The following is a 21,129-nucleotide window of genomic DNA, read 5'->3' as shown; positions in this document are numbered from 1 at the left end:
TTACATAGCAATTTTCATATAACACTTTGTTTTAAATAACATGCAATACGGAAAAGGAAATGTTGAAAAACAATAATTCAAAACTTTTAAATTTATATGAGCATAAACATGTAGTAATTTCGATTTTGTAAATAAGGCGTTATTTTTTTCGATGCAGAAAGAAACGGTAGTGCTCTTTTTAAGAAGACCTGTCTGCAACATAATTCAACTCTAGATGAGGAATATAAGACTTGCATTCGTTCAGTACATGACAGGCATTTTATGAATTTGAGATGCATCGATTTTGATTCTATACTTGGTTTCGTTGAAGATCATTGGACGTGTGACAGGTAAACAAATAAACTATGCAGCGTTGGCAGCCTTCTCTCCAGCGCAGTATGTAACTAATCTATAATAAAAAAGCTTGTATTTACGAGAAAAAGTACTCACCTATGAAACAGAACGCATATGCGTTACATATGCCCGCCGTACGTTATTGTTGAAAATCAACCGCAAAACTAAACAGTTAGCTAGCAGCAAATCAAACTTCCCTTGCTTTTCAGCCTAATACCTGTAAGTTGTTCACCGAAAGGTGGTACCTGCTATCCTCAAAAATGGCTCCGACGTATTCCTGACATGGTATCAGCAGGGACGCCACTATTCTGGTCTGTGTATGACTGCAATAATGAGATATTTCCTCGTCCTACAGATGGTGAGAGATCTGAAGAAGTTGTTTCAACTTGATAACTTGACTTTACTTCTTGTAATTTCAGCATTGTGGTGAACAAAAGATTCTTGAGTACTAAATGAATGTTTAAGCTGCTATTGGCTTATGAATGTGTATATGATGGTGATCATATATCATGGTTATTGCATGTGTTTTTGCTTCAGTGAAAGATTTATATGCATGCATACTTTTATTCCCTGTTGCTGAAATGCATGTGTGACGTATCTGAGATTTGATACATGTAGAACCCCGACGTATTTCTACAAGTCCGGATTATCGGACTCATTGAAGGGTGTATTCAGTCCAGCTTCACATCCGGCTTTAAATCAAAAAGCAAAAACGAGAGTAGTAACCTATATGCTGTAATCACGAATGTATTCAACGTAATCTGTCCTTTTCTAAATGCACGACACACACAAAAGAAGCCCATGCCAATTACATCATAATTACTTCACATAGACATTAACATCTTAAAGCAAAACATAAAATAACAGACGGGTGGCGGTGTACGACACACACTTAATGTTTCCCAAATAGTGCTGCTTATCCGATTAAGTCGTTTTCTTCTTTTTAGAAAACTGCCATCATTGGTTACCCACCTATGGAACTGCGGAAACAGTGTCAACTTCGCCTGGTTACCCAGATCAGATAAATCATGAATTTGATTGTTTGTATGATCTCCAAGGTCAGGCAAATTTTGGACTGAAAGTAAAAGTGGAAGTTGATACTGAAAGTTGCTGTGATTTTGTTACGGTAAAAGCTAGTTAGACTGAACCAATTTTTGTTTAACTGAGCCAAACTTTTCCTTTCAGTTTTATATTTTACTTTTGAATTAGCATAAATGATGATGATGATAGTTTATATCGATATGTGTGGTTGATTATTTCAATTTCTTGAAGGCTCAAGATAAGTTTACAAACCTATTTATTTTAACTAAAATTGCTGTATCAAATGCGAAAACAATTTGCATTTTCGCAGTTCACTTGTTTTCTAGCTGTATCGTCAGGACCGAAGCTTGCTCGCCAAACTTTCTGGCAATGTTACAAGAACGTTTGAAGTTGACTACAACATGGGTCATATTTTTGTCCAATACCACACTGATGAGAGTGTGGCAAGCAGAGGTTTTCGAATCACTCGAAATAATGGTGAGCTTTATAATTAGCAGCCCAATAATGTTCGTTTTTTTTAAAATTATGTGTGTATGCATAGTATTATGTAGCATCAAAGAGTGACACAATAGTGATTCTTGGCACGCTTCTAAATTTTCAAACATTTTATTTCACATAAACACATAAGCTTTAACGATTAAAAAAGTACATTGGTTAATTGCGACCAGGCATAGTATGAATAATTAAGGATGGACTTTTGGCAAGAAAACCTAAATGTAGCTAAACGCTTTGATAAACTATACCGGTTATATCTAGGCTATATAAGACAAATAAATAGACATGTACAAAGACTTAAAACTTTTAATGTTTAGTTTGCATGTATCAACATATGTCAAACGATGGAGTTATGATACACGCCCCGACGTATCCCTACCCATTTAAACCAATCCTGGAAACGTTTGGTGAAGAAATGGATTGTCAATGGTTAATAAGAGCTTCACCTGGCGGACAAGTTTATTTGATACTTCATATTATCAAACTAAATATCTGCTGCGAACAACTCGAAGTGAATGAATGCATGTGTAAAAAAGTATTTTAAAATGTAACCTGTTATTTAGAACTTTAACTTTTTTGCACTAGATAATTGATGGTCATGTAAGTCTTGGAAACTACACTATAGCAAGAGCAAGCGAAATTCCATTAATGTCCAGACACGGAAGTTTGACAATAAAATACAAATCAGACTCCACTGTCAGTGGTAACGGATTTCGGGCGAGTTATGGCACTGGTAAATTCTCCATCATGATGAATTTTTTTGTTTTAGTATTTTTTCATTCCTAAGTAAATAGCTCAGAATATTAAACTTTACTAGCTTTAATATTTAGAAAAATATTGACAAGGATTTCTTTATTACCAAGTTTATCACTCCTGTGGTGGTGATTACAACGCTACGGTCCACTGGCAGAATGTCACAGTCGAGCAAGTCCGTGACAACTTGCAATATTTGGAGCGTTGTATTTCTCGCCTTTGGTCTTCTCCTGGCTACGTCATCACACTCAACATTTCTTCAACTAGCAACCACAAACCCTCTGACTGGGTGGAGGTAAAAAAACATATCTCAGTGTAGGATTAAATTTTCAAACAATTAAACTTTGCGTTCAGCTACTTGCAATCAAGTAAAATAAGCGTTAAACAATAGTGAACTCTTTTACGCTTCTAAATAGTTAAACCTTATTCTTGACAGATATACGACGGCCCTACACTGATACAAAAGTTTACTAACGATACATACAAATACATGTCGAGTGGAAATCGTTTGGCAATTAGTTATCGTCCTCGCAGCACGGTATGGTCCGGTTATCAGGCTTCATTCAAGCAGGGTAAGTTACTGAACACTGTAACGACCAAGCGCGTCAAATGCCGCATTCCACTAACTGTGTCTTCGCCCGACAGTGATGTTTTTCGCTGAAACGTTTTGATAAATATTTTTTCCGATAACGCGAAACATGTGTAACTTATGGAAGTTTGACAATTAAAACGCTGGTTCAGTCGTTTGTTCATCTAAAACTACAGACAATGTCGGCTGATGCTGATTTACTTAGTTAAATGCTTTACCTAGGCTTCAGCACAGTATGTTGCATTAATACATAGTATACAGTATAGTAGAAAATTGTACTGTACTGTACTGTACTGTACTGTACTGTACTGTACTGTACTGTACTGTACTGTACTGTACTGTACTGTACTGTACTGTACTGTACTGTACTGTACTGTACTGTACTGTACTGTACTGTACTGTACTGTACTGTACTGTACTGTACTGTACTGTACTGTACTGTACTGTACTGTACTGTACAATACTGTACTGTACTGTACTGTACTGTACTGTACTGTACTGTACTGTAAAAAGTTTAGTATTGTCCACTATACAAAGTGTGTTTACAGAATGCAGAAACACTGCAACGTTGCAAAGTGTTGATCAGCTTTGTTTAAATCGTAAGTTAGCATTGTAAAATCACATCCATTCATGTTTTACATTTAGCACGGCATGTGTACGTTGAGTTTATGGACTTTTGCAAAAGTAGCACACGTTTGCTAGCAGTGTATACATTAGACGACAGTTGGGCAGGAGCTGCTATCATGCTAAACTGTCGTTACACAATGATATTGCCATAAGTAAATGAGCCCTCAGTCCTTATATTAGTGCATGGCGCACAGGCAAGTTTTTCGTGACTTGCATGACCTGGTTTGGGTAAGAAAAAGCAAACTGTTTTTTTTTGTTTTAGAATTTAAAATAATACAACAAAAGTTAAGATTGATGTCATCTTTGATCAGATGACCGGGATACATTGTAGCCTACTATGAAGCAGCTGCGTGCAGAAGATGGCCCTTTCTTGAATTTTATAATGCTCTTGATATAACACTGATCAACTCTTAGATTTCGTTCAGAAATTGTTGCATCATTGGCTAAAATATCATACTGCGTCTGAAATACAACTCGTGTCTGAACTCTGAAGAGCTTTCAAAAGGAGTTATCTTCTGAGTGAAGAGCGCTGGATGACAAAATAATATTTCAGTCGGCCAGTTATATAGAATGAGCAGAAACTTGTGCATTAAAACTCAAAAAGAAAGCATAACTTTGTCCATGCGAGTGCATGTGTCCTATTTAACGCTAATTTACGATCAGTACGATCATTCTGATCAGTATAAAGCATTCTCAGAGTTAACGACGTTTTCGCGAGCTTACTTTTTCAGTGACAGCAATATTCAGAAGTAATAATATAATAATAATGTATTAGTAAGTCTAAACCTTGCCAACGTATAAAAGCATAAAATTATATAAGTTATTTTATTTACTTTTGTTATTTTTTTACACAAAATATTTTTGACACGTCTGCATAACATTAAACTTGGGCTCTAACTTCTAGTCTATAAAGTTACAAATACTTTGCACTTTTTTGGTTTAGTGCTTCGTAATGAAGCTGAGATGTTCTCTTCTCGAGGCCAGTGGTAGGTTCATTGCTATACACAACGAAGACAACCAAAGCTTACCATGTAGCTTTTCAAAATCGTAGTCAAATTTTCTGAAGATTGAATCCAGTAAGCCACGTATTTGTTGTGGCTGCAACGAGCTTGGTTTTATCTATTTTATCAATTTCATTGTTATTCAAAAAGTTATGTAAAACTATACTGAAAAATTATAAACACAACTCTTTCAAGTTTTGAAATAAAATACTTCATATATCGACCTCTCTATTATTTTTTCTGCTATTAACATTTCCTCTTTTTTCATTTCCAATGGATCTCATTTGTGTCGGAAATTTTGATCTTATTGCGCCCAAGGTAGCACTAAATATAGTTGAACATAATTCATCAACAAATTTTAGACAAAATTAAGGTAATTGCACTTTGAATATAAACTTTGACAAGTAAATTGTGATGTGGATATTTTGGGCAGTAAAGCGTTTTGTAACTGTAATTATGTAATTGTATTAAACTATAATGTTTAAATGTAAGAGATGTGTTCAAGAAGGGAGAGCAAAATACAATATGCAGTTTATCAGCGCAGTCTGGAAACATGGTAAGTTGGTGTGTTCTAAAATTTCCAGCTATATCGGAAATAATTAATCTTAGCCTATTGCACAACTGAGTTATACTGAATCGGTGAGGACAATAAGCACAACGTTGTTCAAAGGCTTACCGAATATTAGACTACTTTTTGGATCAGTTTACCTAGCTATATGTCAATTGCAGCCGCATATAAAGAACCTATCGAAACAGACAAACCTCATGCTAAAAGCCTAACAAAGCCTCAAAGTGCGATGCATGCGTTTTACATTTGCTGGCGCTGAGTTTAGTTTGGTGCAGGGGTTGTTCTCTAGCTGTACGCAACAGTGGAAAAATAAGTAAGATTTGTCATATGTTTAAGTTTAAGTTTTTAAATAACATTCTTACATTGTCGGTATGTAGCGATAAATCCTCTTGTTTTTGCAGTCTTTGCCCTGGCTGCAGTGTAATGAAGCTGCAACATGCTTCCGCTTGAAGTCAAGTGTGTGCTTTTCTGGCGACCGGTGACGCGGCCAAGGTTGACGTGGCCACTTTTAATCTAACAAAAGAAGAAAAAGTCGGAGTGATTGGAGAAAGATCACTGTAAATATCTTTCGTATTGCGGGTGTACTGGATGGAAATTATTCTAATAAAGGTAGGGGAGACCAGGGAGTAGTATAGTGGTTCCACCCCAGGACTCTTACCACCACGCCACCACCACGCCACCACCACGCCACCACGCCTCCAACTGTGAAGTAGGTCACTCCAAGATTAGTCCATTCAAGTAATTAGGTCATATGTAAAAAGAGATAAGAAAAGTGACGTCATAATTTTGGTTCCATAGCGCCAGCACACGTAAAGAAAAAAGATGTTAGAAAAGTACAAGTATAAAAGTGACGTCATAGTTTTCTGTTTTTTGGTTTATTAAACGTTTCTTAATACATTGTTAAGGCACGTTTAATAAAAGAGAGAAAAAAAATGATCGTATAAACAGGGGACACAGAAAAAGTAAACACGAGTACTTCGATGTTCGGAATAGACGCAAATTACAGTAAGGCGATGCATTTCGTGAGTTTGAACCAGGATTCGTTCTAGAACTGAAAACACATAGGGGTTTACAATCTTTAGTTTACAGTGACATTAAGGTGTTCGGTATTTGGTTCGTAAGTCATTTCACATCCTTTGCACTGGAACGACTTAAGTCTGTCGTTGATTCGTATTACGGCGAATGAGGTACAGGCACATCGCATAAGGGCTGCCGTACAACCTTTACAGTAGTTTGGTTCTTTAAAATTCGGGATTGTTCTTGATGAGCTCTTGTTTCTCCGGATTCGATTGTGCTGTCCGCATGAGCAGGGGATCATGCGTGTTAGGTTCGGTGGGAGATCGGAAGCATCGTATGGAATTTGTCCGTCCATAAATCCCTGTGCTTCGGGTTCTTCTGGTTGTTCGTCTGATTCTCCACTTCTATTCTTTCTTTTGTTTCCACGGCTATCACTTTGGTCTCGCTCCAAGGGTCGTTCCGAGGATCGCTCATCGGGGTCTAACTGCGGGCTTTCTTCTAGTGGGGTTTCCGCTCCCGCTCGGCTCTTCTCCGTATCCTTGGTGTACTTTCCTCGTAGTAGTTCGATTGTTCCTGCCAAGGCAGAAAATACTTTTTTACTATCGCTGGGGGGTGGTGGTGATCCCTCCTCGTCGGCTTTTACTGTCTGAGCGGTCGTCATCGGGATATCTCGTTCGTTTCGTTCGTCTTCTCGCCTTCTCTTTGGGCATTCCTTGAATTTATGTCCTTGTTCTGTACAGAAGGAGCATGTTTGAATTTGTCCGAAATAGCTTACCGCACATCTGATTTTTCCCAGGTACAGGTACGATGGGAGTTGGTGTCGTTCCAACGTTTTCTTGTTCACTTTGTAGATCCTCCTTCCATCTTTGATGCCGTATTTATCGACGCCCAAGCGTGCTGGGCCTTGAATCTCATATTCTGCAAGGATTGCATCGATGTGTTTTTGTGGGTAGTGGATCGGTACCCATCTGATCGTGAGGTCTATCCTTTCGTCTCCGTGGGCTATGGCATACTTTACTTCCGGCCTCTTTCGAAGTACTTCTGCAAGTCTAATAGCATTGTTTTTTCGGTCTAGCGTAATATTTACCATGTTTCCCGGTCTCTGAATTATTCCTTCGATGTAATCAAAGGATATCTTGGATTCTTTTAGCATCTTGTAGATGTCTTCCCTCTTGCTATCGTTGGTCAATTGGATGGTCACCTCGCAATGGTTGCTGTATTCTTCAGCCACATCATTGTTCCATTGTCTTTTTACTCTGTCTGCGTAGGTGAGGGTTTCGGCCATTCTTCACCTATGCTTCACAGAGATCTAATTCTTCACTTTTTCTTGGCACCTTTCTTCACTTCTTGACGGCTTTCTTATTTCCTTTGCTGGAAACCATGTTGTTGTTGTTGTGCTGCGTCCCCGCTGGTCCATAATCCCCCGCTGGTCCATAATTGATTTTGTGTTTCACGGAGTGACGTATTAATTGCGGAGTACTCTATATGGCGAGTTTATTGTTTGAGGTACGATTCATTCTATATACTTGGCCGGGTGAGGAACAATTGTTTTATCTTTTGACTGAAAAATAAGTACTTTTAGTGAACCCCTGGCTAGTTTTGATTTTGTTTATATTTTACTGCTTTTCAATATATATAAAACATGCGGATAGTTTGTGCGAGTCACGGAATTGCAGTCATAATTTAGTCAACCATTGTCTCTAGAGCCAGGTAATAGCTGACAAACTTATTTGTATCACTTATAAAAAAACTACATTTCATTGTGAATGATTTTAGAAGATATTCATTTTATTTTATTTGAATTAATGATTCTATAAAACTGGAGGATAAATTTATTCAGATACGTCGAAAACTTGCCTTGTAGTATTTTCTGAAATTTTCCAAAGGTTCTTCTCATGTTTTGAGCATGTATTCACATTCACATTCAACATAATTATTTCATGGTTCAATTTGCATTGTAAAACGGCCTATAGATAAACCGGTTTCTGCTTTGTTGAAAATTATCAATGAGTTTTATTGCTTACAGATTAAGAACAGTGTATATCGAGAGAAAAGTTGATAAGAAAGTGATAAAACAGTTCACAACTATCACTTTTGTTAAAGTTTTCTTTATAGGTTATCTGTTTGACTGGTGTGAAGCTGGTTACCGGTACCCTGATTACTTCTGAGGTTAATTATTCACATGGCTTACTCATATAATTACTTTCTATCTGCTTTAAACCCTTAATTTAAAAGAAAATTGTAAAAAATTAAATCCAAATAGATTTATATCAATTTAATTGGAATCGATTTGACAAAATTTTAATACTTTATGGTGTAAACACGATAAACCGTAATACGCTTCATGTTGATTTATGTCTATTCTACACTTTTTTCCTTGGATTTAACGTTTAAATTATTAAACATAGAACACAACGATTATAAAATGTATCATAACCAAATAGTGTTTAGGAAAAATATGTTTATTTTTAATGAGTTTTAACATATTGAAGTGTTTCATTTTTGTACTTTGGTGATAGAATTTGTTAATTTTGACAAAATTTTAACATTTTATGGTGTAAACACGATAAACCGTGACACATTTCATATTAATTTATGTCGGTTCTACACTTTTTCCTTATGGTTTTAACTTTTGAATTGTTACATATATAACACAAAGATTATAAAATGCATCGTACCAAACAGTGTTTAGGAAAAAATATGCTTATTTTAATGCATTTTAACATTTTATGGTGTAAATACGTCAAACCATGACACGTTTCATATTGATTTATGTCTATTTTATACTTTTTCCTTGGATTTAACGTTTAAATTGTTAAGGACAGAGTAAAAAGATTATAAATTGTATCATACCAAACAGTGTTTAGGAAATATATGTTTATTTTTAATGAGTTTTAACGTGTTGAAGTGTTTTCATTTTTCACTTTGGTGTATAGAATTTGTTAATGTGACAAAATTTTAATATTTTATGGTGTAAACACGATAAACCGTGAGACTTTCCATATTCATTTAGGATTTGATTTGATAAAATTTTAACACTTTATGGTGTAAACATGATAAACCATGCCACATTTTATAATGATTTATGCCTTTTCTACACTTGTTTCCTTGGATTTAACGTTTAAATTGTTAAACACAGAACATAAAGATTATAAAATGCATCGTACCAAACAGTGTTTAGGAAAAATATGTTTATTTTAATGAATTTTGTTAAAACGTAACTTATAAGTTAAGTTGGCTTATACGAAGAATCAATCAAAAACAGTTTACACTTGCTTTTAACCGCATATTTATTTTCCAATTTTGTGGTGTTGGAATCATTTCTTTCGGTTTGAACGCGTTCTTTTTTTAAGAAAGTCGAGTATGTATTAATATGATCAGCGGAATAAGTTTAAATGGCTTGAATAATTCAACCAAAGCAAGAAAATTTTATAGTTTTTCTATACCTAACGAAACACGGTCTTAGTTTTATTTCATCCGTCGATCGATGTATTCCAATAGTTTGTATTTTTAGTGATGATCGTATTCCTTTGAAAAGCGAATAGCCTAAAGCTATGTTTTTCGGGGTTATATACTTAAGACTTCTTCGCATTACCCAATTACACGAGCTATAGTTCAGTATAAATTTATATCTCAAACTCTATTCTTAGGTTAAAAGTTGGATAATGGAATAAAACGTTGACAACTTAAAGTTGTTTTAAAATTTTTTTCCTGTATGAAGTGGTTGAACACTGTAAATTGTTTTGTGTAGGCGTTACTGTAGGCTATATTTCATCATATGTATTTGGATGTGATCATAGGCGCTTTTTCACTTTTTTAAACCATTCAGCGATATAAATATTTACATGATTACATCATATTTACTCATACTATCTCGATAAACAATGACATTTAATCGCTATAAACTAAACATAGTTCATTACCATATCTCAATAACTAATACACAACCAAGCCTATGCATATAAAATAATACATTTCATTGCTTTTTTCACAACTAATATACAAACCATTTAACGCATATAAGGGAATAGAGGTTCTTTTAGAATATGAAACAGTAGTTAACATAATTGTTCATCGAATATGTCTCTAAAATCTGACCTACATTCTGGAAACAAACAAATCACAGCTGGGCGCGAATGGATTGGTTGCAACGCATTCGAATGCGTTCACCACAACACCACGACACCACGACACCACCACACCACCACACCACCACATCACAACACCACGATCGCGCAATAATCTCCCCTTTTGACCTGTGCAACACACTTGTTTCAACCAGACAGGTTTGGACTTGCCTTCATAATCGGGTCAAAACAAATCACATCTGGGTGCCAGCTATTATTTATTCTTCTCTTACATCTGGAATCGAATGGATTGGTTGTAATACCTTCCAATGCTTTGTTTCTAAAGTCTGGCTTATTTCAACCCAAGCTGGAATTCATAACCAGGTCATGTTAGCGTGTGCAAATACGATTAACGCGTTCTTACTCTAGGCTTTTCTCCATATGATTCCAGGTGGTAATTCATACGGTTCATCGTTCTGTATACTTTACGCTGAGACTATGATGTAACTGATATCGAATATCCACAAACCCAAGATTTTTTTTTTTTCTCTTTTGTTACACCCTTCCTCTAGAAACCTAAAACATGTTTACCACACGTTGGCGCTATGGAACGAAAACTATGACGTCACTTTTACACTTGTACTTTTCTAACATCTTTTTTCTTTACGTGTGCTGGCGCTATGGAACCAAAATTATGACGTCACTTTTCTTATCTCTTTTTACATATGACCTAATTACTTGAATGGACTAATCTTGGAGTGACCTACTTCACAGTTGGAGGCGTGGTGGCGTGGTGGTGGCGTGGTGGTGGCGTGGTGGTGGCGTGGTGGTGGCGTGGTGGTAAGAGTCCTGGGGTGGCACCACTATACTACTCCGGGGCTAGTTGGAACACGGGGTTAGTTGAAACATCGCTGTTTTTGTACTCCCCAAACATCTTTGTAAATCTTTACTGCCTCTTAGTGATTGACAACGATGTTATCTATTCGCCATGTTAATTTTATTGGTCTCAGAGCAGAAGCATAAGAGTTGTACACGTTTTTCTGTTTTTTACACTTTGAACTAAAATTCGAGCTTGTTGGTAAATATAGTGTAACATAGTGCTCTAGAGAGATAAGTGAAAGTTCATTAGTCTATTTTGACCATAGTTGCCATGGTACCAGAAAAGGCACAGGCAATTAAATTAAACGAAAGGGAGGGAAGAAAAGAAATTATTGAAGTCGCAATCGACAAATTGTTCATAGTTGACAGTTTTGCAGGGCAATTTCTAGAAATTCAGACATGGTTGTACGAATACTTGCTTCAGATATTAAGCAAGCTAAATTAAGACTATAGGGCGGAAAATTTTTGTGGATGCAAAAAAGCTGTCATTTTTAACCAGTTCTTGAAAAAATTATTGTTGTCGAATTTGTTACGTTTTACAGTGCAGTACAGTACAGCACAGTCTGTAGTAGGTAGGCTATTTCTTTTGCAAGCTTTGTAAATGATCTGGTGATGCATAGAATTCTTGCAAATTTGGATAGAGAGTTGTATACAGCGATTGCGGAAATAATTCATTGTGTTGGCAGCAATTCAGTTCTTGCAATAATGATTCGATAAATAAAGTAGGGCAATTTATAGCAAATAAATTGATTCCTTACCCTGTTGATAGTTCCGTTCGACTGTTTTTGACACTGGGAAATTTCGGTCATTTTGGCTCGAAGATTACCAATCCAATAGAAATCGCCATCATCAACAGCCTTTTAATTGGTTCCACTTTGCAATGTGGAAAATACCCATATAAGCCACGAAAATTATTTGTTGGAAGCTTTGTTATAATTTAAGTGCGTTTCTTTGAAACCAATAAAAAGGCCGACGCTGGTAACATGTAAAGTTAGGTTATACAGAAGCCTAAGTGGTATTATAGTATTGCTAACCATGAGTATTATCACTTGTTGGTTGTGTTTGTTTATTACTCAAATTTCTTTCAGAAGTCAAGTCGACTGCTTAGGGAAGTTCAATATGAAGGTTTTTGCTGCAATTGTGCTATTGCTTATTCTTTCAACTTGCTCTGGTAAGTCTTTTTGTCGGTTTTCTTATCTTGGCATTCTTCTATATGTATGGTTCTAGTTGATGCTTATTTACACTTACTCCACAATTTTGAAACAATGCCACAAACATTATTGTAAAGCTATAATAAGCAACATCATCGATCATCCTTTTCCAAAAAATTAACACAATCGCCGGTTTTATGAAACAAGTTTCTGTTCTGATGTCCAAAATATAGCAAAAGTTATTAACAGACGCTACAGAGCTTTGCTGATAGGTTGCAGGTTCCAACAACTTATGCTAAACTATATGCTATGGTACAACATTCGTTTGCAGCTTGCCGTTTTCAGCAATATGTGAGCAATAGAAGAAAGGACATATCTTACCGGACTCGCAAGTTAAGGCCAAAATTGGTTAACTGTTTTTCGAGCAGCAAGGTAAACTTTTTCAACCATATTCGAAGAAAATTTGCTAAATTTGTATTATGTACTATTATGAATTTACCAAAGTATTACGCCTAAAACTAAACTAGGTAAACTAAACGAGTGTGCTTTTAAAAAATAACGGCTTGTTCTAAATTATCGGAAATTATCGGGCACTGATTGTACTGTCGAGTCAGTGTAACCTGTTTGCGTGTTATTTTCAGGCATGGCCTTCAGCTTTCTACATTAATTGGCTCGTTCCTTTGCTATTAATTTTATTGTAGTCATTTTTATTTGCTACAAAGCGAGATATAAGCTACTGTAGTACTCTACAGATGGAAAAGAATAGTCTGTACACAAACTCTATCAATTTTCATTCGAATTCTTGGTTTGTAACAATAAAGTCCACTGTACATTAATTTTTCTCTATTTGGCTATATTTGTTAAAGTAAGTCAAAATTTCTTGACCATTTGACCACCATGCTTGTAGATATGTGGGTTACATTAAAAGATTATGGTGTTTTGTTATAACTAAATCAAACCAATTACTGTTTTGAAAAAGTATGTTAATAGATTTAAACTTGTCTGATTATTACTACACTCTAAAAAGTGAAACTTTATATTTAACACCGTACTAGTAAATCCACCGGAAATATATTATATTTAGTTGGGAATGATGTATAAATCTTGGGAATCGATCGTCGATTTTGTGGTCCTTGACACGGAATGGTTCACGAAAACTGAAGACAAAACTGCGGGTGAGTAAAATTTGAAAATGAATTTTGCATAGGCTATGCACTGTATTTTTAAAAATAAAATTTCTTGACAATAAAAATTTGTATTGTAGAGGAGATATTAATATGATAAATTATTTTTAGAATTTTTTTGAAACTTTTCTGGGGAGATTCGTTTAGCTTGAAACTTCAATTTTCATTTTTTCACTCAGTAAAGCAGCTGGACACAACACTCCCACCTGTTGGAATGAAATCGTTAAACAATTGCTTCGACCAAACTCAACTCTGTTACAGATTACACTTAAATGCATGAAACAAAGTAGACGGAAAAAAGCAAACCAGCAACAAGAAACAGATTATAGGTTTTCAAATCATCGACGCTAATTAGTAATTAGCAAAATAAATTATAATTTCAAATAAGTTCATAATTCGCTATGATAGAAATGCAATAATGAAGCACAATATTTGTGACGTCTTGCGTAAGTTTCAAGTTTTTAAGTTTTAAAAAATTAAGTAAACGTTTTCTGTTGAACTTAATTTATTTGACTAACTTCTACTCAGCATGTAAAGTTTGTTGAATGATTTTATATTAAATAGTGAATGAGAGCGAAACGTTTTTTCGGAAGACATGTTTGCAGCAGAATACGACTTTAGACAAAAAATACAAGAAATGTATTCAGCGCCAACGTAAAAGAAATGGTGACGACAAAAGGAGCATTGATTTTGATTCGATACTTGCTTTCGTGGAAGATCACTGGATGTGTGACAGGTTCGCAAACGCGCTTAGACTTTCTTTTTACATAAGAATCGTCTGTCATTTACTCAACAGTTATATACCAGGAAGTATGCAACTAAAATTAAATGTAATTTACAACAAGCACTTTAGTATTTTTAAAATATTTGGGTTACTTTACGGTTTTCGATCATCTTACATGATTATATATACTCCGCAATAATTTATGCATTTTAACTGTATATTCTGTAGAATTATGTAACTTATTAGTATCAACTTGAATCTTCCCGAAATTCACGGTTTATTTATAATGTACGATAATATTGTTATTCATCATATCAGAAAAAGGAAGTTGTCGTCTTAGGATTTTTGTTCATGTTTTCAAGTTCAATTCCGGGAAGCTGTACTCCGAAAGGAAATATTTGCCATCCTCCCAGTTGGCTTCGACGTTTGCCGACTTTCCTTAACTACATAGGGCCACTAAATCATCCTTTGGCTTATTGCAATAATGAGATATTTCCCCGTCTTTCAACTGGTGAGAAATGAGATGTAGTGTTGCATGTTATCAGGCTAGATTATCTGCAAGAGCACAACTATTTCGAATATAAGCCAATCAAAGTTAAAGCGTCGTTAAAAAAGTTTGTTAAACAAAAAAGCTTTTATGGTAAGTTACATTTCTCATTTGCCTCTTACCTCACAGAAAATTTCTTTTATTTCTAGAATACTGTAAGCATTGGTTGTCAACTTTTGGAACCCAAAAAGCAGTCATAACCTCGCCTGGTTTTCCAAGTCAGATAAATCATGAATTTGACTGTGTATATCATCTCGAAGCTCAATATAAGTTTGGATTGAAAATAAAAGTGGAAGTCGATACCGAAAGTTGTTGTGATTTTGTTACCGTAAGGAAACACAAATTTGTAATTTTGAGCAATCAAATTTCAGTAAAAACGTTTAAGTGTAGCTTTATTGCTAACTAAGGAAGCTAAGTGAAAGATGTCTGAATGAAATAAAATTAGACCTGCATTTAATGGGCGGCGTTTTAATGCTAAATGCAGTGTGATTATAATGCTAGCTTTTTATTGCTAATGCTACTGTGAGTTTATTCTAAAATTTTTTATGTCAATTGGAATCATTTAAGCTTTACCTAAAAAACTCAACCATTCTTGCCAAACTTTCTGGCAATGTAACAAGAACTTTTGTCGTTGATTCCGCCACAAGAGATATTTTTGTCCGATACCACACTGATGAGAGTGGAGCGAGCAAAGGTTTTCGAATTACTCGCAATAATGGTAAGTTTAATAATAAAGTATGTACGTAGTTTTTGTTATTGGGCTACTATCAAGATTTTTTAATAGTCCATGGCCCTCTGCACTTTGAATAGAAAGTTGAATTATGAGAAACAACTGCTTGTCAACATATTTATTTTTAAAAAAGAAGCTTACGTCAAAAATTAATTTCGGTAATTGTAATTTTGATTTTTTTTCCGTTTAGTCATTGCATTATTGTATTTTTTCCAACGCGCAGTATGCAAATACCAACACATGGCGAACGATCGTGTATTAATGATACACGCGCCAACTTACGCCTACCCGCGTGAACCAATCCTTCAAAAGTTTGGTGAAGAAATAGATTGTCAATGGACGATAAGAGCCCAAGCAGACCAACAAGTGTCCTTGTATCTTCACAGAATAAAAATGAATGTCTCTTACGAACAATTGGAAGTGGGTGTCTGATGATTAACTTTATTCCAAACTATTGTAAATTTGACAATTAAACCTAAAGTTTCTACATTTTCAAACAGATACTTGATGGTTCTGTGAGCCTTGGATACTACACGATAGCAAAAGCAAGCGAGATACCCGTGACGTCCCAGCATGGAAGTCTGACGATAAAATATCACTCAGACTCAACTGTAAGCGGGAACGGGTTTCGAGCAAGTTATCACCCAGGTTGGATTGTCTTCCGTTCTTACAGATCTTTTTGTAACAAATGAGAAATTCTTTTGACCATTATGATAAAATTTTTGGATTGAAATTTTGACAGCATATTATATTCTTACTTTAGCATCTTATTCCTGTGGCGGTAATTACAACGCCTCAGACTCTTGGCAGAACGTTACAGTCAAGCAAAAAAGTCGCGTTGGATACTATCCGATTCTGTGCTTTTCTCAAATCACTTCTTCACCGGGCTACGCCGTTATACTCAATATTTCTTCGACAAACCGTCGCGAACATCAGGACAACTGGTATCATTATGACTGGGTAGAAGTAAGTTGTTTGTGGACAGTGTTATCTTTGACTTCAACTGTCGAAATAAGGTGAATAACTTACAATAATTCTCTTCAATAGATCTACGACGGACCAAAACTACTGCAAAAATTTAACAATGAGACTCACAACTATGTATCGAGTGAAAATCGTTTAGCGATAAGTTACAGTACTCATGACTGGAAAGGATACGGTTATCGGGCTTTTTTCAAGCAAGGTAAGAGATAAGGAAAAATAGAGAAAGATTAGGTTGTTGTACCGTGCATTTTATGTAATGAAAAACTCTCATTTATATATATTTGTTAAGAGTGTTAAAGTTAAATTATAAATTTCTTTTAAGCAGACCATTGAAAGTCTCTCATTTTCAGTTCCATGCAACGTCACTTACAATCTCATCGGTTCCGCTTCGATGAAGCTTGCCTCGCCTGACTACGAAAGCTTTCCTTTCAACATTTACCAACGATGCACTTACACTTTGCTCGTCCAACCTGGCAAGAAGATACGAATGACTTTGAGAACTTTTTCTAACTTCGGATATGTTCAGGTAAAGAAACGTATGAATAAGTCTTACTAAATTTTGGTCGACGAAATTCTATTTTTTTAAATTATGTATAAGTAATTTAAATATTTCTGTCTTTCTTGCTATCTCTATAATGAAGTAGTTGTTTAAATTAACAATATTGCGATTACGCTCTATGAATTAAAACAAAAACACCATCAGCTTAAAATCTTACTCTAACTGAAACATTTTACATTTCCATAGTTTTCTGTTGTAGATATTTAATGGCGACGTGTATTTTGGTCGTGCTGATAGAGTTAATAAGACATATCGACTGACATCTACCGGCAGCACAATCCAGCTTCATTACACAGCACCGAAGTCTCACTCTGCTACTAGTCGCGGTTTCGTGACAACTTACAAACAATGTGAGTTCTCATTTGTCAATAACAGCAAAGCGCTTATAATATGATATGATTCTTTTTCATCGAAATGAAGATGTCTTTATGTTTTAGGGAGATCTGAATGTAATTTCGTCTTGGTTGCCAACACTTCTTTTCAACGTTTTTCTTCACCTGGTTACATAGAAGATCTCTCAGCTAGTCATAGTCTTGGACTGTCATCTGAAACATGCGATTGGATAATTACCACTTCTTCCGACAAACAAATCTTACTGAAGATTTTTGACATCAACTTAGATGAGAAAAAACGTGAAGCTTTATATGTAAGTCGATTGTTACTTGATTTTATAACCTATTATCACTATGAGCGATGTAACGTTATTAGTCGATTTGATGTTTCTTCACGCATTTGAGAAGTCAACTGCATTGCGGGTAGATCGCAAAGCTTTTCTGGAATTATTTACTTCTTTCTTTGTTTCAATAAAATGCAAGTTAAGAAATTAAAATTAAAACGGCCTTTTATGCCGAATTTATTTTAATACTTCTTACAATACCCCGAATAAAAACCTATTTTGTTTGTAGGTCTACGACCAGATGATAAGTTTGGGCAAATACAGTGGATCAAGATCAAACTTAACCTTTGTATCAAGTTCAAACGTTGTGAGAATACGACTTAATCGTTGTCAATTGTCTGCTACAAAAGGATTCGTTGCGTCATGCAAAGAAGGTATTAAAAAGCTGTTGACCTTTGTAAGCCTTGTTTTGAGCCTATAGGTGCTTTCCAGTTTTCAAAGTAGGTACAAGGTGCAATGTTGTTTTGCTATATAGTGGTCAATAGCGGTTGGAATGACCCTGGTGCTTTTGGAAGGATGATTTCATCTCAGACAATGTGCAACTCATCGAGATGTGAAAGTGACGAAGATAACTTCTGGAATTTGCAGGCCGGATATAATTTCAAACGCATTGAGTTGAACATCATACAACTTTACTTCAATAGTCCAACAAGCTATTTGGAGGTGACTACGCCATGTGTAGACTTCACGGAAATTCATTTTCGTTACAAGTTATATAACTAAATGGATATTTGGAGATGCATTTTCGCAAGATGTCTTTTATTGGCAACAGTTTGATTAGGTAATGGAAAACTCAAAGACAGTTGCCAAGTTGGAAGGTAATTTCAGTCTTCCTCAGCGTTTCATATCATCGAAAGATGTTCTTCGAGTTTATTTCCATTCAAACGATGGATTGGACCAGTTTGCTGGAAATGTTACACAAGGTTCTGTATAATTTACATCTGTGATGCAGATCTCCTTCTATTCACTTTACAGTTTTTAACAATTTCCAATTATCATAAATTAGTTTGTAGCCGGGAGCTTACGGCAAGATCCAAGTATAAGACGATTTCATTTCTCAATAGAAGGACACCTGAAGAAGTCAATTGTCGGTACAACTTTCTGACTTCACCAGAATCCCGAATTCAAATATACATTTTTATCCATCTCCACTTTTTTGCTCGTATACAAGTAAGCTTAAGCTCACCAACTTAAAGACCAAGCAAAAACATAGCCAGACTATGATTAAAAGATGTATTGCTTGGATGAGTTTAAATCTAAACTGTCTATATATTTAATGAATAGCATTATTTCTACCACATTACGTTAAATCTTGCCTTGATTTTTTTTGTAAGCTTAGTTTTCCGATGTTTGTCCGATTTAATGCCCTGTTGTTCTACCATTACACATTATTATAAAATTACAATCATTTTAACTTTTTGTTTTATTTCGAATTTTGTTTTTACTTATTTTAATTTTAAAGTTTCTAATTTTAAACATAATCAAATAATTATTAAAATGGTTTTAATAAAATAATGAAACTTTAATATTTTAGTACACTTTATTGATAACGAAAACATTAAAACACTTTCAGGTCTTAGATGGTGACAATTTCCTCTACAATTTCCAAGGATCATATCTTACCGCCTACGAGGAAAAAGCAGCTGTTGTACTAACGTCCATCTCAAACACGCTCACTATTCTTCACAACATGGAGTCACGTTCTTACTCGAGTGGATTTTCAGTCACTTACAGGAAGTTCAATCCATTGTTACCAATGCAAGTCAAATCGAAAGAAACTTTAAATACAATTCTTACACAAGTAGACCAAAATTAATTTGTCAACTCAAAACAATACACTTGCGTAAATTCATCTGTAAACATTTCAAGTGATTATTTTACTTCAAAAACAAAATTGAATTTAGTTTATCTCAACTTATAAAATACAAACTTACTGCACATCACAATCTAATCATAAAAGTGTATTCTTGCTTAGATCACGAACATTTGTCTTGAAATATTCCCATTATACGAAATATATACGCATCGTAAAAAATAAAGTTTGTCAAGAATAGAAACCCTTGTTTCAGTTTTAATCAAAAGGAATCGCAGACGACGTCATCATACATCAATTACCTCAACCTGTATTAGAAAACGTGCCAACTGTTAAGCTGTCTTGAGTCCTAAATAAATTCGTAAATAACAGTGTGCAGTTCTCTAAGTTAGCAATGCCCATTGCATATAGAAGAAAGTTTTTCTTAATAAACATTTAATTTATTTGTACAGTATAAGCTTTCAGACATAGATGTAGACTACATATGCAAGGAGACACGTAACTCATAAAAAGTGAATAGGGATAAAAACTTAGCTGACTGGTGTACAAGAAACACAACTAATCTGGAAAAACAAAAAAGAGTGGATGGAAGTTGATTGACAATCAACGAGTGGTAAAAATTGCCAACTTCAAGCCCAGCGAAGATTTTCGTCAGGCAAAACAAAAAAAATGCCATACACACCAAACAACATGTGGACCGCATTTTGCAACTATCTTTAATACTCGGTTGTTATCGCCACTGTTAACGTTAACAGTGACAAGATGGCAAGAGGAAAATGACCAAATCTCACCATGTAACTTTTCAAAATCGAAGACAAATTTTTTGAAGGTTGAATTAAGTTGTTGCAACGACTTTTGTTTTGTCTATTTTATCAACGTCATTGGTGTTTAAAATCATATGTAAAACTATTGAGAAATTATACACAACGTCTTTAACCAGGACGATAAAACACTCATTTAAATGTAGGCTTCTTACAGTCTACTCTGGACATTTGGACATTTGGACATTCCCCTCATTGAAACTTAAAATCACAAGTATCTACATAGAAAGTTATATTTGTAGCCGTAAAGACGATTCATGGTGTATCAGTGATTTTTAAGGTTAAAAATTAGATGTGAGGCATTTTACATTAGACTATAACTCTTTACGCAGACTGTGAAATTTACATACAAATTCGTTTTCAAACATAGTCGTATAATAGAGGAAATCGTAATTTGTTTGGAACATTTCAATGATCGTTATTGCAAAATAATGAATATATAGCAATTGGACAATAATTGCAAACAATTGCAAAATATGATCTAGTAGCCGTAATTATTTCCTGTCAAGTGTAGTTGAAAACTTACAAAATTATTCCACTTTAACCTTTGACCGTTGGCAGAAGAAACAT

The 21,129-nt window shown here is 35.0% G+C and overlaps 3 protein-coding genes across 3 annotated transcripts; all 3 read left to right on the top strand.

The window, feature by feature from the left end:
* Positions 1–166: 166 nt before the first annotated feature.
* Positions 167–5,247, top strand: LOC143450039 (cubilin-like). Its single transcript, XM_076950436.1, has 9 exons — positions 167–329; positions 543–691; positions 1,281–1,459; positions 1,701–1,851; positions 2,187–2,380; positions 2,455–2,602; positions 2,733–2,917; positions 3,059–3,194; positions 4,782–5,247. The coding sequence occupies exons 1-9, from the start codon at positions 262–264 to the stop codon at positions 4,826–4,828; spliced, it is 1,257 nt and encodes a 418-aa protein (XP_076806551.1). The 5' UTR covers positions 167–261; the 3' UTR covers positions 4,829–5,247.
* Positions 5,248–12,462: 7,215 nt separating this feature from the next.
* LOC143450265 (uncharacterized) lies at positions 12,463–14,271 on the top strand. Its single transcript, XM_076950739.1, has 4 exons — positions 12,463–12,541; positions 12,853–12,953; positions 13,606–13,696; positions 13,885–14,271. The coding sequence occupies exons 1-4, from the start codon at positions 12,490–12,492 to the stop codon at positions 13,983–13,985; spliced, it is 345 nt and encodes a 114-aa protein (XP_076806854.1). The 5' UTR covers positions 12,463–12,489; the 3' UTR covers positions 13,986–14,271.
* LOC143449858 (cubilin-like) lies at positions 14,124–19,936 on the top strand. Its single transcript, XM_076950185.1, has 17 exons — positions 14,124–14,151; positions 14,270–14,441; positions 14,792–14,940; positions 15,126–15,304; positions 15,544–15,694; positions 15,930–16,126; positions 16,207–16,354; positions 16,470–16,672; positions 16,754–16,889; positions 17,041–17,216; positions 17,449–17,599; positions 17,687–17,895; positions 18,155–18,299; positions 18,401–18,588; positions 18,707–18,848; positions 18,932–19,095; positions 19,499–19,936. The coding sequence occupies exons 1-17, from the start codon at positions 14,124–14,126 to the stop codon at positions 19,739–19,741; spliced, it is 2,781 nt and encodes a 926-aa protein (XP_076806300.1). The 3' UTR covers positions 19,742–19,936.
* The last annotated feature ends 1,193 nt before the right edge of the window (positions 19,937–21,129 follow it).

This window comes from Clavelina lepadiformis, chromosome 3 (assembly GCF_947623445.1).
Source record: "Clavelina lepadiformis chromosome 3, kaClaLepa1.1, whole genome shotgun sequence".
Classification (NCBI taxonomy): Eukaryota; Metazoa; Chordata; class Ascidiacea; order Aplousobranchia; family Clavelinidae; genus Clavelina; species Clavelina lepadiformis.
This window is presented reverse-complemented; position numbering and strand designations above follow the sequence as displayed.

Bases quoted from the DNA above. Each gene is read 5' to 3' on its own strand.
- LOC143450265 (XM_076950739.1), top strand. From the start codon at position 12,490: ATGAAGGTTTTTGCTGCAATTGTGCTATTGCTTATTCTTTCAACTTGC. The intron at 12,542-12,852 runs GTAAGTCTTTTT...ATTCGTTTGCAG, and splicing joins TATTCTTTCAACTTGCTCTG to CTTGCCGTTTTCAGCAATAT. The intron at 13,697-13,884 runs GTGAGTAAAATT...TTTTTCACTCAG, and splicing joins AACTGAAGACAAAACTGCGG to TAAAGCAGCTGGACACAACA.
- LOC143450039 (XM_076950436.1), top strand. From the start codon at position 262: ATGAATTTGAGATGCATCGATTTTGATTCTATACTTGGTTTCGTTGAA. The intron at 692-1,280 runs GTGAGAGATCTG...TCTTCTTTTTAG, and splicing joins ATTTCCTCGTCCTACAGATG to AAAACTGCCATCATTGGTTA. The intron at 2,603-2,732 runs GTAAATTCTCCA...TTTATTACCAAG, and splicing joins TCGGGCGAGTTATGGCACTG to TTTATCACTCCTGTGGTGGT.
- LOC143449858 (XM_076950185.1), top strand. From the start codon at position 14,124: ATGAAGCACAATATTTGTGACGTCTTGC. The intron at 14,442-14,791 runs GTTCGCAAACGC...CATGTTTTCAAG, and splicing joins GATCACTGGATGTGTGACAG to TTCAATTCCGGGAAGCTGTA. The intron at 19,096-19,498 runs GTAAGCTTAAGC...AAACACTTTCAG, and splicing joins ACTTTTTTGCTCGTATACAA to GTCTTAGATGGTGACAATTT.